Genomic DNA, 25,644 nt, shown 5'->3' with positions numbered 1-25,644 from the left:
CTCAAGGTAGCCACAATGCTGCTTTTCTGCAATGAAAAATAAAACCAGCTTTCTTCTGAGTTCCGTTTTCTTAGCTATGAGCTAAATTTTCTTTGAGCTCTATTTTCTCAGCTTTCATTTTTTTCCTTTTCCAGTTGCTGTCAGTCATGCAGTTGAACCCACTTGTAACGATACCGGTTTGAACAGTATATCAATTATAACAATGAAAAGCTGCTGCACCATCAACTTTTTTTATGTTTTTTATGGTAAAATAAGCCGCTTACTACATTCCAAAAAGACAGGGCGTGCAAACACGGACACAAGAGAGAAGTCAGGACACCACAAACATGAGTAGGCTACTCTGCGTCATCCTTCGAAACGCGAATGGACCGCCTCAAGTGCGCTGCCTGCAATCACAGTCGGCTCGCTCGCCACTCATGACCATCATGCTGCGCAGTTCTGCGAACTTCACGTAAAACAGGCAAGGCTGACAGACATGGGCTTTTCTCGTGCCAGCCACTGAGAAGCTCGTGGCGTGGCACTTGTGGCAATCTCACCCCAGCGTTTCTCGAGCTGATAGGCTGCTTCCGAAGTCCCTGTTTAAGTTACGCGCTCGTATTTTTAAGCTGCAGCAACCTCTGTGCAGCATGTCACCTACAAAGGCCACGCTGTCACTGCAGGGGTGCTTGCTGTATCGTATGCATGCGTTGGCTATGAAAACGTTTGTTACGACATGCCCACTCCATTCCTGACTGCACACAGGCGTGGCAATGGTGAGCTACTTTCATGAACGAAAGCAGTTCGCCACATATCCATACACATAGTCGTCTGTGCAGCGTATAGAAAAAAACCCGCGTATAGCCCGGGGTTTTTTTCTAGATTTTAGGGTGCGAAATTTCGGCCCCGTACTATATGCGGGTCCCAAGAATTTTCGGCCCAAATTCAGTTTCGGTTTCGGCATAGCGCGGTGCTATCATCATCATCAGCTGTCTGCGCGCTTCTGCGCTAGGTAGTGTTAGCGGCGTTAGTCTTAACTGGTCAGTTGGTCAGTGGCCTTTGCTTCAACTTGGTGCCCATAACGACGGCCTCGATTTTGCTCCTGTGATTTTACGCCATGTCAGGACCGCGCAGGCAGTACTCTGCTGCTTTTAAAAGAAAAGTTATCGCTGCTGCCGAAACCATCGGCAACTGTGCCGCGGAGCGGCAGTTCGGAGTCAACGAGCGGAGCATTCGCGGTTGGCGGAAGCAGAAGGAAGCCCTCTTTGCATGCAGCGGCCAGCGAAAAAGTTTCCGCGGACCAAAAAATGGAGCATTTCCTGACGTGGAACGAGAACTCACAGACTTTGTGCGGGAGCAGCGAGCTGCACATCTCGCTGTCAACATCGAGCTGCTACAAGCGAAGGCAAGGGAGATCGCTCGAGACAAAGGCATTCAGCCGGAGGATTTCAAAGCGAGCAAGCATTGGGTGTCTCGTTTCATGCGCCGCGCTGGGTTCTCCCTACGTCGGCGTACGTCGATCTCCCAGAAGCTAGGTAGGTAGGTGTGGTTTGTAGAAGAAAAGGCGCCTAATTTCTGCAGCCCGGTCGGGAGCACGGCGCAGCGCCTTCGTAGCTCTCTGGTAGCTGCGCCGGCGCAGCTACCAGAGAGCTACGAAGAGCACCTCGTGGCTTTTCAAAGGTACATAATTGCGTTGCGAAAGGCAGTCCCCTTTCAGCTGGGCCAGATCGGCAACGCGGATCAGACGCCGGTCTACCTGGATATGCCCTCGGCGCTGACGGTGCATCAAAAAGGCTCCAGGCAAGTTATCGTGCGGTCGACTGGAAACGAAAAAACGCGGGTGACTGTAAAGCCCGAACCGCACGTACGCTCCCAAACGCGCACGGGGCGCGCGTCAGCGCGCGCAGCCCGGGCGTCTCCGGCGAGTTATGGCGGTTTCCACCCACACACTACGCGCGAAGGCGCACCGCGAAGCGCGCGCTTCCTCATACGTGCAAGACATCGTTTCGTACAAAATTACTGATAGTTCATCAGAATACTTACAAAACCTCCTTCTGTTACCTTTTTTATTGTTAGATGCATGCAAAAGTAAATAAGAACTAAAATTTTTCATATGATGTGTATCATCATCCGTCGGTCAAGCCGGTGCTGGTAGCAGCCATGCCACAGTTGGGCTCCAAGCGCTGCCAAGCGCGCGCCGTCTCAAGGTCGATATCAGTCGCCGCAAACACTCGCGTACCGCGCGCGTTTTGCCGTGCTTGCTTCGTCTGCGCATGCGCGGCCTCCGGAGCGCGTACAGCCAACGTACAGCGCGCGCTCGGCCAGCGTACGTGTGGTTCGGGCTTAATGTTATCCTGCACGGCTGACGGTCGCAAGCTGCCACCCTACGTGGTGTTCAAACGAAAGACGCTGCCGAAGGGGGAGAAGTTCCCGAAAAATGTCGTCGTCCGCTGCCAGGACAAGGGGTGGATGGACGAATCGTTAGTCCTTGACTGGATAAAGTCCGTGTGGTGTTGACGGCCCGGAGCACTGCTGGGGCTCCCTTCGATGCTTGTGCTCGACGCGTTTCGGTGTCACCTGGCCGACTCCGTAAAGCGACTGCTGCGCGACTCCCGCACCGAGCTCGTCGTCATCCCGGGAGGGATCACATCACAGCTGCAGCCGCTTGATGTGTGCCTTAATAAGCCATTTAAGGACCATGTCAAGCGCCTGTACGTGGAGTGGATGAGGTCCGGAGAACCAGAAGTGACCCCTGCCGGACGGCTGAAACGGGCCTCGCCAGCGATGCTCTGCTCGTGGGTAGTCGATGCTTGGGCCTGCATTCCAGAGGCGCTCGTTTGCCGCGCCTTCAAAAAGTGCTCCATCTCCAACGCGCTTGATGGCACTGAGGATGATGTGCTGTGGGAGAACATTTCCGACAAGGGAGCTTCGGAAGAGAGTGCGTCCGACGACGACGATGAATGAAATGTCAATAAATGCATTTTTTCCATTTTCCTCGGACTATATTCGGGTGAAAACTTTTTTTCTCACGTTTGCTATCCCCGAATTACACCCCGGACTATATGCGGGTCCGAGCTATATGCGGGTTTTTACGGTAAGTGGTCTCGAACCAAGAGGCAGTGTGAACGGCAGCGTGGTGCATCTAGGCCACATGCACTACCGAGCAGTTAGCTGAAGATGCTTATCATAAGTGTTGTCAGCGATTAAGCTGTACTGGTATATTTGCCACCTCCCGCCATCACTCCTCCGCACACTTCCAGTGCTTATCCGTAAAGACATATCGTCGTACTGCACTGTGACAGTGGCCCCTTCAGATTTTTGGTCAGGTTCACCCCATCACACTTCTGCGTTGCGGCAAAGCTGCCTTTCGTACTCTGCTGTGGCTGCAAATGGATCGACTCGCAAAAGCACTGGTTCGAACCTGCAGACGTGACAGATTTGGGGGCTTCAATTAATGCCTTTTCAAATCTGCAGTTTGCGCGGAAAGTCCGAAAAATCGGACGCCAAAGAGTTTCAGTGTCTGAAATTTCGGACGTTCTTTATACATTGATGTTTATCGGACTTGGGACGGTGCCGAGAAAACGTCCGACTTTTCAACCATGGCCGAAAAATCGGCAGTTCACTGTATTTTGTTTTTTTTTTTATAACAATTATCGGTTATAACAAGGAATTTTCGGGGCACCTGAATATTGTTATAAGTGGGTTTGAGTGTAATATGTAATGTCACCGGTGCAGACTGTATTAATTAATAGGAGGTCAAGACCTCGTCAGGCTTTTTTAAAAAGCCTTTAGTCTTTGCCTCCCGCAGGGACATCTTCTATTTTTTTTTCCTGCTAATAAACAATTTTCAAATGTTCAATCCCTGTGCCACTTCGCAACAAGTAAAGATAAAACCATTCCATTCTTTGCACTTTGATCTGGAAGGTTAAAGAAGGAAGCTAAGAAAGAAAAAAAAAGTGCTGGTTTCGGTCTGATTTAAAAAGAAGAAAAAGCTTTGCGACTCAGTTGCACACAGCCTTCCAGTTGTTTCCGTTTCTACCCCACCAAACCGAAGAAATGCTAAAAAAACTTGCTACTTGCTAACTTTTCGTTTACTGTTAATGGCATCTTTTTCACTGACTTTTCAGCCTTTGCATAAGTGCTTGCAATGCCTGTGAATTCTTCTTCGTCCTCGTCTTTCAAGCGCGCCAACTTCATCGACATGCAGAACCATTTGGCCCAACTAAGTGCACTTGCAATGCCAGTAATGACAAAACAACGTTATCATAACACTTTATTTCATTAAGTAAAAGCTCACAGCAGGTAAAACTATTGCATGTGTAAAGCTTAGTTTTACTAGTGCAAAATACTTGCGAAGAGCTCTTGTGATGGCAACAGTTCATAAAAGAGCGAGAGGACATTTTCACACAAGCAGAAGTTTCTATTAATGGCCCTTTTGTTTACAACTGCAAATAATACTTACAGTGACAAATGCAGCATTGCAGATACCATCACCGGACAGATTCCTTATGCATTGCGCATTTCATATCAGCAGAATGAACGCCCTTTGACATGCAAAACCAAAGGACAAGCAAGTGAAAAGCATGCTTGATGGGATAGCCAAGGAATCGAACTAGCTATTGAACTAGCTAGCCGCACCAGCTACAGCACAGGGAAATTAGCAGTGGTGATCAGCAATATTTGGGACTTCACAAGTGTTGAAGTCTTCAGAATCAAAAGCCAGAGCTTTTGCAGAAATTCGCAAATATTACCATCTGATGACTATGTTTGAGCATACACATATGAAGTGTAGAAGATGCAAAAAAAGATGACATAGTTATTTATTTATTTCAAAGTACATTATAGTCCCCATAGGGAGCATAAGTAAGGGGGCCATCACAGTACAAATGACAAAAATGAAGCTCAAAAAACAGCAGGCAGTGGAAGATGGAAGCCTGCGGTGAAAAAAATCTGTAAACAGTGGGTGGGTACTCAAGCTGACGTTTCGACAAGTGGACTTCTCTTCTCCAAGGCTGGAACTTGAAAAGACAAGTCCACTTGTTGAAACGTTGGCTCAAGAACCCACCCCCTGTTTACTGATTTTTTCGTAAAAAAGAAACTGACACAAGAAAGCCAAAAATGTTTACAATAATAACATGCTTTAGCAGTAACATGTATTCATAGGTAGTACTGCAGTTCAATACAGTAGAACCCCGCTGTTACGTTCCTCACTGCTGCATTTTCCCGGCTGTTACGTCTTTTTCCGCCGGTCCCGGCATAGCTCCCATAGGATACAATGTATTGGGAACCCCGCTGTTATGTCGTAACTGTCGGACAGTTCCCATATGATACGTCGCGAAGTGCGCTCGGAGCCGACCAAGTGACTACCGAAGAGAGCGGCCATGGTGCATTTTCACGCAGCTTGGCCTCGTTTGACCGTAATATTAGCCGCATGAGAGGCGCAAGCAACAGAATCTTTCAATTGATGCAAATAAAAGCATGGCCTTCGAGATTCAAATTGCAAAGATGGCGTCTATGACGTAACTGCTCGCGAAAGCAAGGCCTTCGAGATTGGCATTTACTATTGACAAAAGCATAGCCTTTGAGATTTGTATTGCACAAAATGGCGTGTATGACGTAATTGCTCGCGAAATCAAGGCCTTCGAGATTGGCGTTCACTTCTGCCATCGCGTTGGCGTAGACTCATCATCATCGTTATTTGTCGGAGAACGGGAGGAGTTCGAGCTGGTTGGAGCTCGCATGGTCGTGCGTGCGGTTCGCGGTCGGACTCGCTGCGCCGGTCGTGATTGCGTGTGCTTAGTTCTTTCATGCCTACAGCTGTTGGTGTTAAAAAAATCACATACGTTGATTACATTTCTGTGGATGAGGCCGTCCTAAGCTCCGCGTTTCTATCCATCGACTAGATCGCGGCTGAGCGCGCCAATTTTCGTGCTGCTCGTAAGAATTGAAATAAAATTCTGTACCACTAAATATTTTGCCGTTTTTCCTGTTTTTCGGCTCTTACGTTTCCCGTCTCTTACGTTTATTTCCTACGGTCCCTTCAAAAACGTATCAGCGGGGTTCTACTGTAATTTGTGTTGTTGGACGAGTCGTCCATGATTCTTTTTTTGTGCAGCATCTTGTTTAATGTAGTAGTGTGGCCGTAAATACAGGGGTGGAACAGCTGTGCCAATTGCGCCAAGCTGAGCCAAAACCGTGAAATTTGTTTTAATTGCACCACGCCGCACCAAAATGTGCCCGACCAGCCTCAAAATTTTCTCAGTGGCACTTATTTTAGCAAGAAATAGAATTTTTACCGAGAAATGGAGATTGCGTTGGTCACCTGCAGTTTGTGCATCATCATCCAATCCAATCTAGACGCGATGACTATAACCCTAACTACTAGTTCACTATACCCTAACCCCACCGCGAAAGAAAAGGAAAAAAAGGGACACCAGTTCTAACATTTCTTGGTCTTGTTCTGTCGCATGCAGAACGCTTTTTAAAAAAAGCCACATTCGCCACAGTACAACAGTGCCATGTGGAAAAGCATACTAAGATTTAGAAAGGGCTATTAATACTAGCTGTCACGAGACACAGCACATTTTGTCGATTTACTCATGCGTGCATGCGCTGTATAATACAGTCGCCAACTGTTTATTCGGACTCGGAGGGAACCGCCGAAAAGTCCCAATAATCGGGAGTCCGAAAAAAAAGATTCACCAGAAAAATGCACCTTTATTGGCCCAGTGGCCGGAAAACACTTGTCAATGCGCGTCTGTACACGTGCACGCTTACGCGCAACCAAGTCGGCCTGTGTTTCAGCCAATGTTTGGTCACCCCTGTGGGTCGGCAATAGCACTGCAACGGCCTATGCTAAATCCGCATTTGATGGCTGTGGTGTGGGAGGTGCGTCGTCACGGCAGTCACTGTACACATGCGGTGGTTCGAGTAGCTGACGGATGATCTCATCGCCCAACTCGGCGAAAACACCCAAGCAACTTCGGATTGAGGTCGGCCGCCTTCCACCTGGTGAATAATCGCTGCTTTTTTTGCGATCGTCAGGGCCTTGTAGTTGCCGTGTTTCTTTAGTTCCGATGGCACACATGGAAGCGGTGTCAGAGCAACTTCAGCAGATCAGGCCTCGCACGCCAAGCAACAAACAAGGGAGCGAGACACCAAGCTCGGGACGCAGATCAGGCTTAGCCACAGAAACATCTGATAACGCAAACCCTCAAACGCCAAAAGGGAACGACGTTGGGCTAGTTGATGTTTCAGTGCTCGTGTTGTCATCCTCTCTTTGTCAGAGTTACGATCAGCATCGTACTTGTACACCCTGTCATTCACCTCAAATGCCACATCGAGCCGATTCCAATCTTGGCTTGGCTTGGCCTGTTTGGCCGTGATAGCCGCTCAATGGATACTCGACTGGCTAAGACCAAACGGCAACCGTTACGTGTAGCCAACAAACATAGTCTTCGAGATTGGTAATTTCTGCGTGAATTTTGACATTGGCACGATCTCCAGCTATGGCCTGTGCAATATTTCAGTGCTGGCAACCTAGCAAAAATATTGTAAACATTGCTGACAGCTTGTCATGGCGTTCAACATCGCACTCGATCAGCCAGCCGGAGTCCGAAAAATCGAACGGCGCACTGTGGCGCGTCCGAATTTTCGGTCGTGAGTTTACATTACTTCACTGGGACGAGTGGGGGTGCCACGAACGTGCCCGAATAAACGAGCATGTCCGAATTTTCAGCGTCCGAATAAACGGTCGGCGACTGTAATGAATACTAGTATGATGGCTGACATCTAAAAAAACTGGCAGTCATTCAGAGCTGTGTATGACGTTTGTGGCCATGAGAAAAAAAATAAACAGACACATGCCAGCTTTCGTTTTTCGCCACCCCCGCTCGCTCCTGCTTAATGGATATCCTGAATTTTGAGGTCTCACCAGGTTGGCAGATCCACAGTAGCATGTGCAGCGCCTGTCAAATGGTATTTTCATTTAAATAGCAGTGCGCTGTGCACGAGTTAGCTGACGTTCAATAGTTTGTGCATATATTTTTCTTTTCTAAAAGTAAGCCTTGTTTGTTATACTTTTCCAAATTTGAGATTTCAAGCTAAAAAAAATGGAGTTATTTTTTTTCCCACGGCCTGCTCCAAATTTGGATTTTTGGACTCTAAAAGCAACATTTTGCTGCTCAATGAATTACTCCAAATTCTATTTCGGCTGTTGCACCTCTGTAAATATCACCACCAAACATCGGGCATGGAGCACCAATGTTCTCTGGGAGTGGGCCCGTTTGTGCGCACAGAACTTGCTTTTGCACATGGTGTTTATCTTAGGATTTGACCCTGGAAGGGACGCATGAACATGCTTCCTTCAGCTTTACCCAGCGCTAAGAAGACCAGACGAGTTGTGATCTACTCATGATGCACAATCAAGCACAAAATTTCAGCTTGAAGTTCCAAGCCCAAGGGGCAACAACACGGCACTATGATTAAATGGCCCCACTGGCAAAGCCATGTAGGGTGGAAGAAGGGGCAAAGCTGTCAGTCAGATTACGTGTAGACAGGGCCACAGACTTTTCTTAAACATAAGGTGACAAGCACTTTTATGTTGTTAACCACCTAATCAAAAATGTTCCTCAAGTGTAGCAATGCCAAAGAACTCACTATGCAACTTGCTACACATGTTATACACTATAATAATTGATGGGGTTTAATGTCCCAAAATCACGATATCATTATGAGGGATGCCATAGTGGAGGGTTCCAGAAATTTTGGCCACCTAGTGCATGTAAATCTAAGTACATGGGCGGCCTCCATCTGAAATGAGGGCGCTGCGTCCGGGATTCAATCCCACAACCTTCGGGTCAGCAGTCCAGCACCATAACCACTAGACCACTGTTGTGGGTAAGCTACACATGTTTGCAGCATTATTACATGCAGCACAACGTCTCCAGTCAGGCAGCATTATTTATAAGTTGAGTTCAAAGACCTCAACTCGCATTCAAATTTTTCCAGGTAAATACGAGTCAAAGTGATGTTGCACTTGATGGAAATAATGCAACAATGCTCACTGCAGCATCACTAAGCTCTAGATATCTTGTGCCATTATCTGCAATGGGCACCGTTTCATCACGGCAACAGCACGCAAGGGATTGTCCCACGGCACCTCATCTCGCAAGGTGATAGTATAGGGACTACCGCAGTATAGTAAATGCTCCAAGTTGAAAGAATGGCTGTAATGTAGGGTGTTGTGCTATGCAGAGCTGCATTTCTTTTTTTCTCTTCTTGTTTTGCTACAACCAGTCTCTGGGTATCATTTCTCTACGGCTTAGTGAAACATTTTTTTAATAACGAATTTTGGGGTTGGTTGGTGGGACTCTTAATAAAGTTTAATATATCTTGAGGGGATAGGAATTTTTCTGTGGTCCCAGCCTAGGCCCATTAACCTGTAGCGTGCTAGTGTATTGTTGTTGTGAGCCGATTTGTTGCGGTTCTTACGAATTGGCTGTTGCGAACTGATTGTTTTATTCGTTTATTTCTCGATGGCAACGGTTGTCTTGCGTGACTACAGGACATATAGTTTTTCTTGTCGAGTCATCGCAGAAATTCTTACGTTGCAAAAGCATCCTAAGCCTAAGCAGTGGCAATAATGCTTAGAAAGACTGATGTGCAACAGATGCATAGTGTGAACAAAACAGTGGATGTAAAAAGCAGTTACAGGGATTACGCATAGCCGGAAAACAAGAGTGGCTTGTTCATCAAAGTGCCGCACTTGTACATTGGTGCCCCAGTTTTCCATTGGGGCCTAACAGTAATCTGGTACTCTTGTCTGTTGATGCAGGTGCTGGAGCGGCGATCCAAGCCTCAGAGCATTGCCGTGAAGCAGGAGCCTGCTGAGTGCAAGCGTAAGTTGAGTCTGCATTGCACGCTGGTACAACACATTGCCTCACGTACTTACACGCCCTACGTCGCACAATACACTCAAACCTTTATATAACGAACACGGATATAACGAATTATCGGTTATAACGAAGTAAGTGAAGAATAGTCTTGTCATAGATAGTGTTATAAATAAACGTTTATAACGAATTTTTGGATATAACAAAGTTATTTTCGTGGCAGATGTGACTTTGTTATGATGAGGTTGGAGTGTAGCAGCTTATCTCACTTGGACATTGCTTGGAACATCACATCAGTGCTGGGATGTGAGGGCAGTGAAAAAAGGTAGTGCGGTCATTATGCTAGTAAATACGGTACTTCGCTGGGAGAAGGGTCATCATGATCGCTGGCAGAGTACTTGGCCATGGAGACTAGGTTTAGTATTGGGTGCGAAGAGTTACCGTATTTACACGATTGTAGGTCGAGCCATTTTATCAAAATTTGAAGTTCGAAGTTGGGGGGTCGACGTACAATCGAAACAGAAACTAGATTCAAAAATTTTCTAAAAACCCCGCGTATTGCCGCGAAGCTAGCTTTTCTGCATAGCTTTGAAGCACTGCGGTAAAGCCAGCTTTGCACAGCAGAATTCGAGATTTTCTTCAGTGACATCGTAAATAAATTTCGTTTATGAAATGCTCTCGCACTTTTATTTTTTTCTCTTGATGTGTGATTTTAGGGCGGTCGACCTACATTCGAGTCGACTTACAATCGTGTAAATACAATAGTTGCCCTCTATCGGGCGCACCTCTCTTGCATGCTAGGTAGGATAACGCCATATGTTTGGCTGTCGATGCTCTGCGAAAACACCACGCAGAAGCCCTCCTGTGCACATCTGTGAATACTTTAGAAACAAGGGAAGTTTTTGCAGTAAAAATAATCATTGGAAATACAGAAAGCATAGAATTGTTTACAGGTGGTACCTGTTTACAGAATAGTATGTACAGCAAGCACGCATTGTGCATGGTCACCGCAATGGGGTATCCCCAAACAAGCTTATCGCATGAAAGGCCCTGAAGGCGAACTATCTGACATAACGAACTCTGTTTAACTCCCTCGTCATTACGCCAAGGGAGATGTGGCTTGTGTCACACAGTCTCCCTTAAGCCATAGTCCTTCAATTCTTTTCTGGTCACGAAACTCCTTCGTAACGCTATGGGGAGAGCTTGCTATGTCGCCCCAGCTGCCGCGCGGCAGCAGCGGCGCTAGGAGCGCGTGGGGCGTAAGGTGCAGGGGGCATTGAGGAAAGCTTCACTGTGTAGGGAAAGCTGGGGGCCCGAGGAGTTTGGTGGCATCGGTGTTCAGTTTTCCTCGTTTTTCTAAATCTGTGTGACTGACGGCTGTGAGAAATGTGTGTGAGGACACGGATGGTGTACGTGAGTGACGATGCCAAGACTTGCTATGTACCGGGTTGTCGCTTCGGCTACAGAGGTACGAGTGAAAAGGTGTCGTTTAATTTGCAGAGGAACGGCGGTGAAAGGGATGATGAATGGGAACGTGCAATACCGCGACAAGACGCTGGCAGATTTACCTTTGATTCTGAACACGTTAAGTGTGCGAGAAACATTTTGACACCACCGACTTTATTCGAACGGCGACTTCATAGTGAATGGAGAAAATGTCTTTGCAACGCGAGAAGGCAAAGTTGCGGGCCAGTGCTGTTTCTTTCGCAGCTAGCTAGTTTTTTAGGTTCTTTCCAGCTTATTAAGTGCTTTGCGAAGATTCCTTGTTTGCCGTTGTTAAAAAAAAAAGTTTTTTTTTTTTTTAATTTTGATTCACTGGTTGTCAACTAAGCTCATTTTTAAAACTTTTTATAAGTCAATCCCGGATATATCGAACTCGGATATATCGAATTATTGGCTATATTGAACAGTTGAGAAATCCCCTTGAATTTCCCATGCAAAAGTATAGGGCTGGTGTGCACGTATATCGAACTCCCGCACAGCGAGACATCCGCTATATCGAACGCTGCCCCGCACCGAAGCCCAGAAAGTGCATTTTTCCTAACAACTATTGATCATATTTCGGCCGCGTTCTTATAAGTTCCAATCCCTCGTCGCGCGCAGGTGACGAAATTGCGTTGCTCTAGTTCGTTGCGCAGCGCTTGTCAGTTCACCGGTATATTTGATGCGTGGTCCGCAGGTTTTAACGCATGGGCTAACGTTTTTCAAAGAGGCTGATTGCCAAGGGCACCAAAATGAGAATTTGTAGTGACTCGGCAGCCTTTTTGCAATGTTTGCATTCCCTTCCTTGTCTGTTCGCGCACGATGACATGTGTGGAGATAGGTTTAGCACAAAGCTTACCCTACGAGGTGGTCAGGAAGGGATGCGACGTTCTCCACTGCCGCAGCGAACAAAGACACTACGGCCGGGTTCGTCGACTCTTCAGCACGGCGCAGAAAAGGCACTCGAGTCAGGATGTCAACAAACAGCACGGGTTTATTAACCCAAGATGCAGCACAGTACAACAGTCACGGGCTTGCAGGCCGTAAGGGGAACTCCGCAAGACCGATCGGGTACGCTTGCCAGCGGCGCTACGACTATCACACAAAGGGCAGCAGTCGAGCACACGAACGAGAAGCCGCCTGCCAGAGCAGCGCGTCAACCTCTCGTGCTGGCCTGAGAGCATCTGACGCTGGCAAGCCAGCGCCAGACAGAAGCGAGCTCAAGGGGAAGGGGATTGTCACTGGTGGCCAATTAGGACAGGCGCAGCGCAGTGACGTAGGCTAGCGGGGTGGCGTGAGCATGTCGAGACGTGCGGACGCATGCCCGCGCGCCGGGAAGCCGACACATGGCTCGCACCAGACAAAGAGGCCTGGCGCTGCCGCCGTGGTCGCCATACTGCCGATTAACGGCGGTTCCCGGCGCTCGAGCCACGCGGGGCCAACACATGCGCTAGCTGGGGAACAAGGTGCCAAAGGGGAGGGCGCGCTCGATTCCCACACATGCGGGCCCGCAAAGCATGGCCTTCGAGATCCGCAATCTCGTGACGTATTTTTAGTGTTTTCGGTTTTAAAACGCAGATCTCAGAGGCACGCTTTTTTTTTCGCATTTCTCCCCAAAGTAGTGGCTGCCTTCTGCAAAGCCACAAGTGCCATCGGTATCGCCAACATGTCGACGGTGGAGAAATGTTTCTTCGTGCAGCGTTGTCTCTTGCGGCATGTGTACTTCTTGCTTTGTTCTTGATAAATCCTCATTCGGGAGTCGAACTAAACATTGTCCCGCTCGTAGCGATAAAAATCGTCATTCGGGAGTCGAACTAAACATTGTCCCGCTCGTAGCGATAAAAATCGTCATTCGGGAGTCGAACTAAACATTGTCCCGCTCGTAGCGATAAAAATGATGACCGGTGCTTGGAACGACATCAAGTAAAGCACCGTCGTGCACTGTTTCCTTACGGGCCTTGGTGCCAGGTGACGACTTTGGGCGCGTCATGACCGTCGACTACGGCGTACAGTGCGTCAGTGAATTTTGCGACTTATTGGCGTTTCCGGGCGCCGTATCGGACGGGAGCACAGCGAGTGACTTCATCGGTGCAGATAATGACGTAGCTGTTTCTGACTGCATCGATACCGAGATCAGAGCTGACGTTGTCGGTGCTGCGGAAATGGACCCGTGCGGTTTGAAGATGCCAGCTCCCGCTGCCATCGCTAAACCCTTTACCGCGCTACAGAGCTCGCATCAGCGTTCAGCGTCGATCACCGCTGTTGTGGCGGAAGGTGCTGAATTTACTTATTTGGAAAGCTTCAATGATATTGACGATGACTTGATGAATTCACGACGCGCAATAAGCAAGACAAGTTGACGGACTTTTTTCATGCGAAATAAAGTGCGCTAACTTGCAAAAGAAGTACTCGCCTTGTTCTTTAGCATATGCGAGCGAATCGTCATTTTCGCGCTTTTTACGATTTCAGAAAATTGTGTCGAGGCCTGCAGTGCTTTAAAGCCTTAAATACGCATATTTCGTATTTCGAATTATCGATACATCGAACTATTTCGCGGTGCCTTTCGAGTTTGATATTGTCCTCGAGGTGTTACGGAGTCGCCCTCTATCGGACGCGCCTCGATTGCGTGCTAGGCAGGATACCGCCGGCGCGCTCCCCATAGGTTTTGCTGTCGGCGCTCTACAAAAACACCTCGCGGACGCCCTCCAGGGCATTTATGTAAGTACTTTCGAAATGAACTGTGTTCTTTACTGTCAGAATAATAATTATCGACGAACTGAAAGCACAACATAGTCTACAGTCGCTGTCTCCTTGCAAAAAACCGAGCACCTGCGCTTCACGCTGTCACCACGTTGGAGACCCCTGAACCGGCTTCTTGCGTGAAAGGTAGTCACTCGCTGAGTGCAAACTATGTGAACTATCTCGTTAGAGTAGACTGCCTGTATGACCAAACGGAGCATAACAGAAAGAAGCCTCAAGCCAGCGATCGCACGGGTTCGCGACGACTGGCGATGCCTCTGCATGTATGAGCGTCTGCATGTATGTTCGTACTGATGGTTTCGCTTTTGCTACGAGCGCGTTTGGGCACCGCGCTGTAAACTTTAGGCCGCAAAATATGATAATTTGTGAGTAAACAAACCACTACTGTTGCGCGGACGCTATCAGAGCAGTTCAAAAACAATTTCCTTACAACTGCGGCTTCGGTGCGCATGGCAACTTTGTGATCTGCCGTCCCGACGATTCAATGTTTTTTTTTTTTTTTCTTTTTCGGTCTAAATTCGGGTACGTTTCAATGTCATTTGACAAGTTGTCTCGCACTGCGTATTGATTGGTCTTCTCAGCGGGCAAATGACTCTGAGTTCTGTTTCTTTATTCAGCGCATTCGTTTCGTTTGGTGCTCACACAAAACGTGAGCAAATGCGACGCCTTTTTTTAATGCTCCTTAATTATCGTTCCGTTTGCATTCCAGTGAACTTGTCGCTCTCTGTCATCAATAAATTCATAGACCAAAGCTTCACCACTTCGAGATTGCTGGTCTACAAGATCGAGCATGTTGTAGCATGCGACGCCTAGGAAAAGAAAGAAAATACAGGAATGTTTGCCGGACTTGTTCTGCAAACGTCGGTTGTGAACTAGGACCCACATGAACTTGAAAAATTAGGGGACGCTTAAGCTTCGCCTTTAAGAGTTGAACGCCATAGCGATATCCTGCCTCTAGTGCGCACTTCGAACACTACGAGTGTTTAACAGAATGCGCGCACTAAGGTGTGTGCCTTATGTAATGGGTAGCATGCTTTAAACCAGGGGCAATTATGCGCGAGAACCTTTTCGAAGTTGCGATGCACCCACTACGTGGTCCTTAAGGGAATACGCGCAGTAATGTGTGTGCCTTTTGTTATGGGTGGCTGTCTTTAAACCACCAAGTCGTTATGATATTGACATGGTGTGACACCCGATGGCAATATACGCTTCTATCACGCAATATTACTGCGATATTACATCTCGTACTGTGACACCTGTATACAATGGACGCGTATTTTCGGGAAGCATGAAAGTTACTTTCAGTGCAGCTCCAAGCAGAGGCGTGGCTGTGTGGCAGAACACCTGCTTGCCACGCAGACGGCCTGGGTTCGATTCTCACTCGGACCTAACATTTTTATTATTTTATTTGCAGCTTTTTCGATTTTTCGGTCACGGACAAGATGATGATTTTTCGCTCACAACCAACGGCCCCGACGCCGACGGCGGAATTTCTGCGATACGAGCTCTTTAACGCTATCGCGTTAATAGCGGTGAATAAAATAGAAGGTATTGCAGCAAGCAGTAGCCGCAAAACAGGATAGTAATTATTTGGCGTGTACCCCAGCAATTTTGGCAGCAGTGTCATGTCTAACACCAACAGGGTGGCATATTTCCCACCTAAATAAATGACACTCCAAGAAAATACATGGGGTTGGCCGGTGGGCCGATCACGGAGGCAATGCAAAATTTATGTAGCTTATGGAGCAATGCATGCCTCATCAACTGGGAAGGTTGCCCGTTGGCGTCCCGCGTCGGCGGCGTCAACATGAGTGATGCAAAAAATAATCGTCACGTGACGATGTCACCATATGACGTCATCATGACGCCACTGATCGCCAAATATATAGCGTCATTATGATGTCACATAATGTGACGTCACATGACGTATTCACACGTCATGGTCGCTTGGCATTGCCTCCGTGATCGGTCACGGAGGCCGTGCAAAACCGCGTTAGGTGCAGAACGCTTTTGGAGGGGGCGCGGGAGAATCAGTACATCGACTGACAAGAAGAAGATGGCTTTCGCCTTCTAGTCATCTTTAACGAATGCGTAAGGGAACCTGTGCGTTCTTTAATTCAACGTATCTATACTCTGTTCCAGAAGTTCCGTGCAGCAGAGCCAAGGCTACACGACCCTCGAGCGCAGGTGTTGCGAAGCGAGATGTAGTGCCCTATATACGTAGCCCGTTGTTTGTCCTCATGACTTTTGCAAGCGGTCTCGTCGGAGGATTTTTACTTGAGGCTTCTCTGCGTGTTGTAGCTGTGATTTGTATGACGATTTTTGTCGCATTTTCTGTATAAAACACTTTTTGTGGCTCCATGATACTGAAGAAAGAGTTCTTGCTTGTACGTGTTATAACATGCAAATGACGAAAGAAATAACGCTGTTGTGGCTCGTATGTGTTATGTTTTACTTATAAAGTACGAAGGAATGGTACGGACACTGTCTAAACTTTTATGAGTAGTCCGCACAGCCCGAGCGTCCACAGCGCCGCGGAGGACCCAGTCTTGGGTTGTGATTAGTCCGCGGTTGGCAGATTTGGTCACTCCTTAGTCAAAATGGCGGCGCCTGGTTCACCTGTGCGATATCGGGCAAGTATCTCGAAGACGCGCGCTTTTACGGTGCCGAGGAGAATATTTAACCGCTTTCACAATTACAGCTCATCTCACTGCGCAGTTGCACGGTGTCCCCGAGACGCCCTTGCCGCTTTCGCTGCAGCGCTCGCCGCTAGCAGACGACAGGGCGCGGAAGGATACACTTAGATGTGCTCGCCCTCCTGATTGGTTGAGAAGGCCTGTAGCTTCCACAGTGCTGCACAGAACTTCTGGAACAGAGTATAAACAATGACTTGCGCATCTGCAGCCGATTTGTGGACGCTGAGCACGGGGCCGACAATCAAGAGGTCGCATTGGAGGGTTCTGAGATGGCATCACACGTGGTAGAAAGTAGCGCTTTTACCATCCTGTAGCAGATAAGCGTCATTTGCCGGCAGGAAGCGCGCGCGAGCCATCGTCTCAGTGCGCGCTGTCTGCTACTCACCGAACATCGCAGGCCCGACGCAGTAACGAAAGTCCTTCGTCGCGGAAGTGATTGTTGCACACAAGACTCGTATAGCTTTACAACCCATGCTTCACGCTGTTTCTTGTGCCGCGGTTACCAGTGCAGGCTGACACTGGGCTCCTTTGCGTAAGCGCGGCACTGCGGCACCGAGCGGTAGAGCCCCATGTTCGTCGCCTTCGGAGGCAGCCACTCTATTACAATGGTTTCAATCGAGTAGAAAATGAGAGAAACTTCCGAATTTGAACAGACCGCAGCGCATGTGGGACTTGAAACTCGTTTTCAAAGCACGCGGCAGTGCTCCACAAGCAGCCGACGCGGCCGCTGAGGCCACGTGATCCTGCCAAGCACGTCACGCGACGGTGGCGCCGGCGTTTCCAGTGGTGGGCCTTGAGGCCAATATCCTGGATCGACTGTATTGTACTTCAGTGTTTGAATTGTTTTTTGCAATAGCTTTCTCCCTTCATGTACTGGCCTTGCAGAGAGGTTTTCTACCCTAGGAAAATATCACTCATAGCTTCTGTTTTTCTGAGGTATTTTCTAATAAAAGTTTTTCTATCTTTCTCTTTGCTTTGTTTACTGTAAATTAATGGCTCGACAGTGTGATGTTCTGAAACATATGCACTGAAATAAGCAATTATAGTGAAGTACGGATGCAATGGGCGTTAGTGTTTCCTCAGCTTGACACGTCTTGGCTGTTTTGCCTTTGTTACGTTTTTCACATTCTGAATAAAGTGCAGCAGAGCTCTGCTTGTGAACACGTGTGTTTATTTTCTCTAGATTAGCGAACACAGTTTCGTTTCAGTTAGTAAAGTCGCCCTGTGCAGTCTTCATTAAGAAAATAGTTGCTCACGCGGCGCAGACGTAGTCCATCTGAGCAGTCAAAGTAACGCACGTTGTGATTTGTGAAGGTGCCACCAGCGCAAAGATTGGAGATACTCAGTGTGCTTGTGACGCTGCACAATGTAAAGTGCGACAGACTTTTGCTCATGCAGTGTCCATGTAACACGAACTTGTCAAAGTTACTCGTGGAGAATTGGCAAAGCGCGGTGACAAACTCATAGTTAAGGCTAGGTTAGGTCCTAGAGATCAGCGAGTATTCACGCGGCACTCAAACGTTACCTTGCGAAAGCTTCGCAACTCCCGATTTCAAGTGTTGCCGAATCTCTGTGAGGTAGGCTGCAGCAGAGTGAAATTAGCTTTTATAAACTGTAAACACAGGAATGTAAAGCTTTTCTTTTTGTATGCGGCCGTGTCAAACTCCCCACGGCGTACCAGCCTGGTTGTAAATATGCGATCAGTGGTGGGTTGTAAGGCTTGTGCAGTGTCACAAGTCTATGTAAATATCCCATGCCTGAATAAATACTCTTGTGCTCCACTGCCTGCAGTAAGGAGCCTCTCTGGAACAACATATACAATAAAACCTCGTTTATCAGATCTCGTTAACTTGGAAATTCAGTTAACTCAGACTCTCGGCGCAGTCCGGCAAAACTGTGTATACTTCAATGGTGTCAAATGCTCGTTAATTGGGAGGAACAAGAAATACTTCGTGTAGCGGTGTTCGACTTTATTAGAGAAATATTCGATTCAATTCGCACTCCACCTGTAATATTCGATTCGCTTCACGCCCAAAATTTTGCTATTCGCCATTGGTTGCATTGGTGTAAGATGTGATTACGATCAGTCTGTATAGTTGTTGGTTGAGGGCGTTATTATAGTTCAATAAATGACGCAGTTGTTGGCAAACATTCAGATGTTAGCTCATCCGCTTGAGGGCCAATGGTTAAAGGAACAAAAGCGGCCTAGGCACAGATCCTTGTGGCACACCAGAGGTTGCTGGGCATTGTTGTGCGCCCTCCATGCGGGGGGTCCTCTCTAGGGTGTTCTTGTGTGAGCAGGAAATAATGAAAGTACGCTCACTCGTGTGCTGTCGATTTGCAGAGGAGTATGTGGTTCCTGTCGAATGTGTGCCCTACCACACGACATCTGTGTCCACCCCAATCATCGTGTCCGCCACTGAGACTCTGTGCAGCCCGAGGAGTTTGCTGCCGTGCTGTCCACCGTCGGGCGGAGACGTGAAGCCGGCCAAGGTTGAAGGTGGCACGCCACGCCAAACCAAGTGTGAGGATGGCAGTGGCTCGGAGTACATCGACATCAATGACCTCCTTTCACCACTCAAGTGGGTAGCGCTGCATTGACCCCCTCTTATTCGGTGGCACAGTAGAATCTTCTTGATATGAATCTCGCGGGGGTCAAGAAAACATTCGTATCAGCCGATATTCGTTACCGGCACAATACACGGAAAGCCAGCATGTGAAGTTAGTAACTGCTAGTACGCCTAGTGTGTGACAGAAGAAATTGGTGTGTGTTTTTGTTCGTTGTTTCTTAAGGCTGCGGCAACGTCATAGACTGCTCTGAATGAATGCCAGTAGTGTTGCAGATGAGAGCATCATACTGGTGCTTGTAAATGTATGGCGCATACTTGCGTGTGTAATAAAGGCACAAAATGTGCTGTGTTCCTTGACAGCTACTAGTCCCTTCCAATTTTGGTATGCTTTGCCGCATGACGCCAATGTGCTGCGGTGAAATGACTTAATGGGGGACACTCCACTTTAAAGCTTTTTAAAAAATTATTGATGAAACTTGCCCGAGAGTGTGTCTGTCGAATGTGCAGTGTAGAAGGTCCCACTTGCATTCCATGCATTGAGTTGTTGCGCAGGGACATCAACGTTGAGGAGCTGGAGACTGCGACGGCAGCGCGCAGCCCCAGTGGCTCGTTTGGGCAGCTCACTGCGTTGGACCTGGTTGAGGGCACCTGTGTCACACCTCACGTCACCCCGGTCAAGTTTGCCACATCAGGTGCGTGCAGGCAGCTGTGGTCCACCGGCAAGTTTAGTGTCACTTTGAGCCTAGTGCACTGAGTGTCACTTTGGTGGCACACTGCTACATGAGAAAGAGAAGTGTGCTTCTGAAATTATGGTAATGGTGATGGGTATTTTATTTGTTTATTTATTTAAATATACTGCGGACCAACAGTTTGGTCAAGCAGCAGGGGCAAAAGAAGCAAAGTAAATCATAATGGCAACACTAATAAGAAAACATGAGTTTGTTACATTAACGCTAATAAGTATGCTAAAAGAGACAGCATGTCTGTGAAGAACAACAATAAGAGTGCAATACATTTGAACAATAAACGCCAAAGAGATAATTTTTCAGTTTTGTAGCAATATCCTCAGTTGCAAAAATCTCATGTGGTAACTCAGTAGCGCAAGAAATATTCATTTTGCACGATATTTCTTAAAGTAATAATGTGTTACAGTTTAAAAAAAGTCAGTTTCGCTGCAAGGGTGAAGCAATGAATGCCATAGCTACAAATTGGAATGTGATACAAAGAAAGGCTGACAGCTTACACTTGTAGCGTCCAACCTGGCATAATTCAACAGAATGCCGGCATGGGAAACACGGACTGCTGCAGCGAGTAAAGTGACCTTCGTGTTGTCTATCACTTCATTGCAAACCGAGTGTGAAGCGACTTTTGTGCTGTCTATCACTTCGTCGCAACCGAGTGTGAAACGACCTTCGTGCTGTCTGTCACTTAATCGCAAACCGAGTGTGAAGCGACCTTCCTGCTGCCTATCGCTTCAATCGCAAACCGAGTGTGAAGTGACCTTCGTGCTGTCTCACTTCATCGCAGTTCGAGTGTGAAGCAACCTTCATGCTGTCTATTACTTCATCGCAACCCTTGCCTGACTACGCTGTGGTCAGCACGTTTCGCTGGTTGTGAAGAAACCTCGAGTTTTTTTGCTATGCCGGGAAAGTGCAACTCTCTGCGGTCCTGGCTTGACCGTGACATTTATAAGCAATGGGTGGCTCCAGACCCTGCGGACTCTCATTGCGCCAAGTGCAAGCCGTGCGGAAAGAAATAAGCCTCGATGTTTCAGCTATGGTCGAGTCGGCACTCAAAAATCGTAAAAATGCAAAGCACTGGGGAATTGTGAGAAGTTCACCGTAAAGAAACTCGATTGGAAACTATGCGACGGACGCTATTAGTGAGCGACAGGAAAGTGTCATGCCATCAGCGTCATCGGCCTTGCGCCACACTTGCACAGTGAATGAACTTGTGACGGATGCTGAAGTACTGTGGACCTTGAAAGTGGCGTCTTCCCACTTTTCGTACAGTTCGCAGTCGCATAAAGGGAGCTGTGTGGGAAGATGTTTCCCGACAGTGAAATAGAAGAAAGTTTTCTCCTGCGGTGAAGTGCGTGTACGTCTTGTGCCACAGACTGCTGCCATATCTTCTATCTTGTTTGCAGCATGAAATAGAACAATGCGGCTGTTACGTCGTCCTCTAGTGGCACGGGCCGGGGTCTTTTTCTTTTTTTCTTCTAACCCAATCATAATATATGTTTATGTCATCCTCTCCGATGAGTCTTCACCCTTTGAGGTCGAATTTTTTCGCAAAATGGAGACCAAAATGTGTAATTTTTATTGCTGAAATAAATTCCTCAGACGATTCTATTTCAGAAAAAATTGTCTAAAATTTTTTCCGTCATCGTAAAGTGACAAAAAAAGTAATTTTTGTTGTTACATACAGATGGTTTATTCGTAGTAACATCAAGCAAAATCCTAAAAAAAAAAGAACACTGCTACGACTTTTTATAAATAAAAATTATGCATGGGATTAAGGGGGGACATGGCACTTAAAAAAAACGTTTATTTCTTAATCGATTTTGATGAAACTTTCTGAGTTTATGTATATTTGAGCACTAATTTCAAATATGTAATTATTTTTCTAGTATGATGTGTAGTTTTTAAAATACAAGATATTTCATGTGCCTTTTGGGGAGCAAGATTTTTTCTAAACTGAGTTAGTTACAAAGTAAATCAGCATATCACAATATCTGCAATCGGAACTGTGTGCAGTGCAACAAAAATTGGTGTTCTAAACCCATTAGAACAAAAGTTATGGTATGTTGAACATTCACTAGTGAAATTCTAGCTTGAAATCGACTCACTCGTGAATGTTCAACATACCATAACTTTCATTCAAATGGGTTTAGAACATCCATTTTTGTTGCACTGCACACAGTTCCGATTGCAGATTATCGTGACATGCTGATTTACTTTGTAACGCAGTCAGTTTAGAAATAATCTAGCTCCCCAAAAGGTACATGAAATATTTTGTATTTTAAAAACTACACACTATACTAGAAAAGTAATTGCATATTTGAAATCGGCACATAAATATACATAAACTCAGAAAGTTTCATCAAGATCGATCAAGAAATAAAAGCTTTTTTTAGAGCAGTGTCCCCCCTTAAACATAGCTCACAGACATACAAAAATATGTGCACCAGAGTACTTTTCCGGTAAAAAATGTTCGTGCTCCCCAAAACAGGAAATGCATCCACAGCGGTGGCGTTTGTGTAATTTAGCGCCGCATGGAAACAGATTTAATCGCGCCCCGGGGAGCAATTAACGAGAGCCACAAGCAGTCACCCTTTAAGAAATTAGAAACCAGACAGCCATCAGCTTTGTGGGCACGAGAAGTGATAACCACCCGAAGTACGAAATTTAAGCCAGCCGCACCGTGTGCGCGCATTCTGATGCGCAAGTGAAAGTCGCTGGGCCACTTCGGAAAGGAAAAAAAGAAAAAAAAAACCAATGGAAATGCATTGGCATATGGACAGCACGCTGTCTGCCGCAGGAAAACAAAACTGCTGCTAGCTGTTGCATAGTGATGCGGGTGACATAACGTGCACTGTTTTGAGCCTTGATAACTATATTTCATCGTTTTTCAGGTGATACCAATGAATTTTATATCCCAGGCTGATATCACTGTGCCGAGACATTACTAGGAAAGTGCGTTTCGCAGAACGAGTCGATCGAGTACGAAACCAATACCACATTCGCGACATTCGCAACAGCTGGCCATCACTGGCAGATGCAGTGACATTGCCATCACAAAATGGCGATGGGACGCATTTTAAAGCTAGTCCGCATAGGATCATTTCATGCTCGACTACAGTCTGTATTCGTCAAATTTGTTCCCAACGAAGTGGAAACGGTGATGTGCCCATTTCATTATGAAAGCTCTTATCAACGGAGAGTTATTTCACATGCCGAGGACAGCTACGTCGCGTCTATTCTGCGTGCCCAAAACCTGTGTCTGGTGCAAAGGAAGGAAATCTTCAGCTGCATGTCAACCAGGAAATGTTTCTAGGGGCCAAAAATGAAGCCAAAAAGATATCCAGATCTCTATGGCAAGCTAGCAGGCATTCTCAAGCAGCTCCGTGTAGACAATTTGTCAAGGTAACGGCCCTTGAAACAGCACGTGATCGAGATGTATCGAGAAGTGATTTTAAAGCCAGCAAAACTGGATCACTGAGAGAAAGGAACTGCCAGCAGAATAAATTTCACTTTCTGTTAGAGTGCATTGTGCTTGCCTTTTTGTCTTCTGACTCTGAACATAGGGGCATGTCATAGTTTTTAACGATCCCCGCAGGGGCGTCTGTGGAAGCAGGCGTTTGGTGTTTAGCGACACCACGGACCCGAGCTAACGGGGGGGTTTCGACCCCCTCCCACGCCTAGCCGTGCGTGGCCTTGCCGTGTCCGGGGAAAGGGGATCCTGGGGGTTGAGCCGACGCCGGGTGATTGGACCTTTAAGGCCCCCTGGCAGGCGCAACACACCCCTTTGGCCCCAGCTTCACCCAGGGGAAATCGGCAGTCGCCTTTTCCTGTCTCTTTCTCCCCTCATCTTCGTCTTTCTCTCTCACTTTAATCTTTCCTGTCCTCTCCTCTCTTCCATTTACTTCCACTTTTCCTGGCGGCAAGGGTTAACCTTGTGTGTGTGCCCTCTCTTGGGCACATTATATTTGGTTATAGTGGCTGTGTACAGCTGGCGTTGGCATGCCTTATATAAACATAAGTGCTGTCGCGTCCCCATGTTGGGCTCCATGGTGGGCGGCTGGCATGGCTGCCGAAAATACACTTATCTTATGGCCTCCACTTCCTTTCCCAGACTCAATGATCGTCCTCGCACAAAGAGGGGACGCACCGAAGATACAGTCAACCTATTCTTAAAGCCAAATGAAATTTTCCCGCGATTCCACGTCATCCACTGTGAAACACTCGATAAGAATGCCAGATCAATCTCTCCCTTCGTTGTGTCAAAATGCCTTACTGAAACTTTGGGCCATGGTTACCAGGCAACTAGAATGGCTAGCGGAGACCTTCTCCTTGAAGTTCAAAGCAAAACCCAATACGAAAAACTGTCTAAACTTGTTTCTTTGGGAAACACACCTGTCTCAATCACCCAGCATCGTTTTCTCAACAGCTCGCGAGGTGTGGTATCAGATCAAGACCTTCTCGACCTGACAGAAGCAGAGCTCCTCGAGGGCTGGAGTGAACAACATGTGATAAATGTCCAGCGGATCAAAATCAGGCGCGACGACAAAGAAATCTTGACAAAGCACCTAATCCTCACATTTGGCACAAGCACCCTACCAGAACATGTCGCAACAGGATACTTGAAACTTAAGGTCAGACCCTACATCCCCAACCCGCGCCGTTGCTTTAAGTGCCAGCGTTTCGGTCACGGCTCTCAGAGTTGCCGTGGCCGTCAAACCTGTGCCAAGTGCAGTTCACACGAACACCCTGCTGACAACTGTGTCGAAACCCCACACTGCGCAAACTGCGACGGTGGGCACCCCGCCTACTCTCGCACATGTCCTTCGTGGAAAAAGGAAAAGGAAATAATCACACTCAAGGTCACAGAAAACATATCTTTTAGGGAGGCGCGCAAACGCCTTTCTTTTGCACAGGGTCATTCGTACGCGGATGTGGCACACACGGGGGCAGTGCCACAAAAGTTCGCGGCGGCCGCGCGTACCACGCACAGTGGACGGGCGGTAGCGCCATCTGCCCCCTCAGCGGAAGCAGCCCATGCTGCTCCGCAACCAAAGGGCACGCAGGCTTCTGGATCTGCAGGCCCAGGGCCTTCTGCTCAGGCAGAAAGCCTCAAACCTCTGACACCCGTGCGCGTAAGCCGCGAGCGGGCATCCAGCGCCTCTGCCGAGGCGATGGAAACAACGGCAAGCCCAACGGCGTCTCAAGCGCCGAAGGAACGGCGTAGCTCCTTGGAGCGCGCCAAAAAAGAAAAAGCCCGCATCACAGGGCCTGGAAAGGGCTCTGTGACTTAAGGCAATAGTTCTTCCAGTACACACAGCACTAACTTACACTCAAAATGGACACACAAATTATACAATGGAACGTTAGAGGTCTTCTAAGAAACCTTGACGATATCCAAGAGTTGCTACACGAACACTCGCCAAAAGTGCTGTGTGTACAAGAAACACACCTAAAAGCTAAGAACACCAATTTCCTACGCCACTATCTTATATTTCGAAAGGACCGGGATGATGCTGTAGCGTCA

General features: G+C 47.4%; 1 protein-coding gene across 1 annotated transcript in view; it reads left to right on the top strand.

Moving 5' to 3' along the window:
* LOC119406058 (myb-related protein B) overlaps positions 1-25,644 on the top strand; it is a 167,586-nt gene that overhangs the window by 40,715 nt on the left and 101,227 nt on the right. The window contains exons 6-8 of the mRNA XM_037672903.2: positions 9,812-9,875; positions 19,152-19,389; positions 19,930-20,069. Coding sequence (XP_037528831.1) covers positions 9,812-9,875; positions 19,152-19,389; positions 19,930-20,069 — 442 coding nt within the window. The remainder of the gene's footprint in view (positions 1-9,811; positions 9,876-19,151; positions 19,390-19,929; positions 20,070-25,644) is intronic.

This window comes from Rhipicephalus sanguineus, chromosome 9 (assembly GCF_013339695.2).
Source record: "Rhipicephalus sanguineus isolate Rsan-2018 chromosome 9, BIME_Rsan_1.4, whole genome shotgun sequence".
Lineage (NCBI taxonomy): Eukaryota > Metazoa > Arthropoda > Arachnida > Ixodida > Ixodidae > Rhipicephalus > Rhipicephalus sanguineus.
Note: the sequence above shows the minus strand (reverse complement) of the source record. Positions and strands in the feature narration are given on the sequence as shown.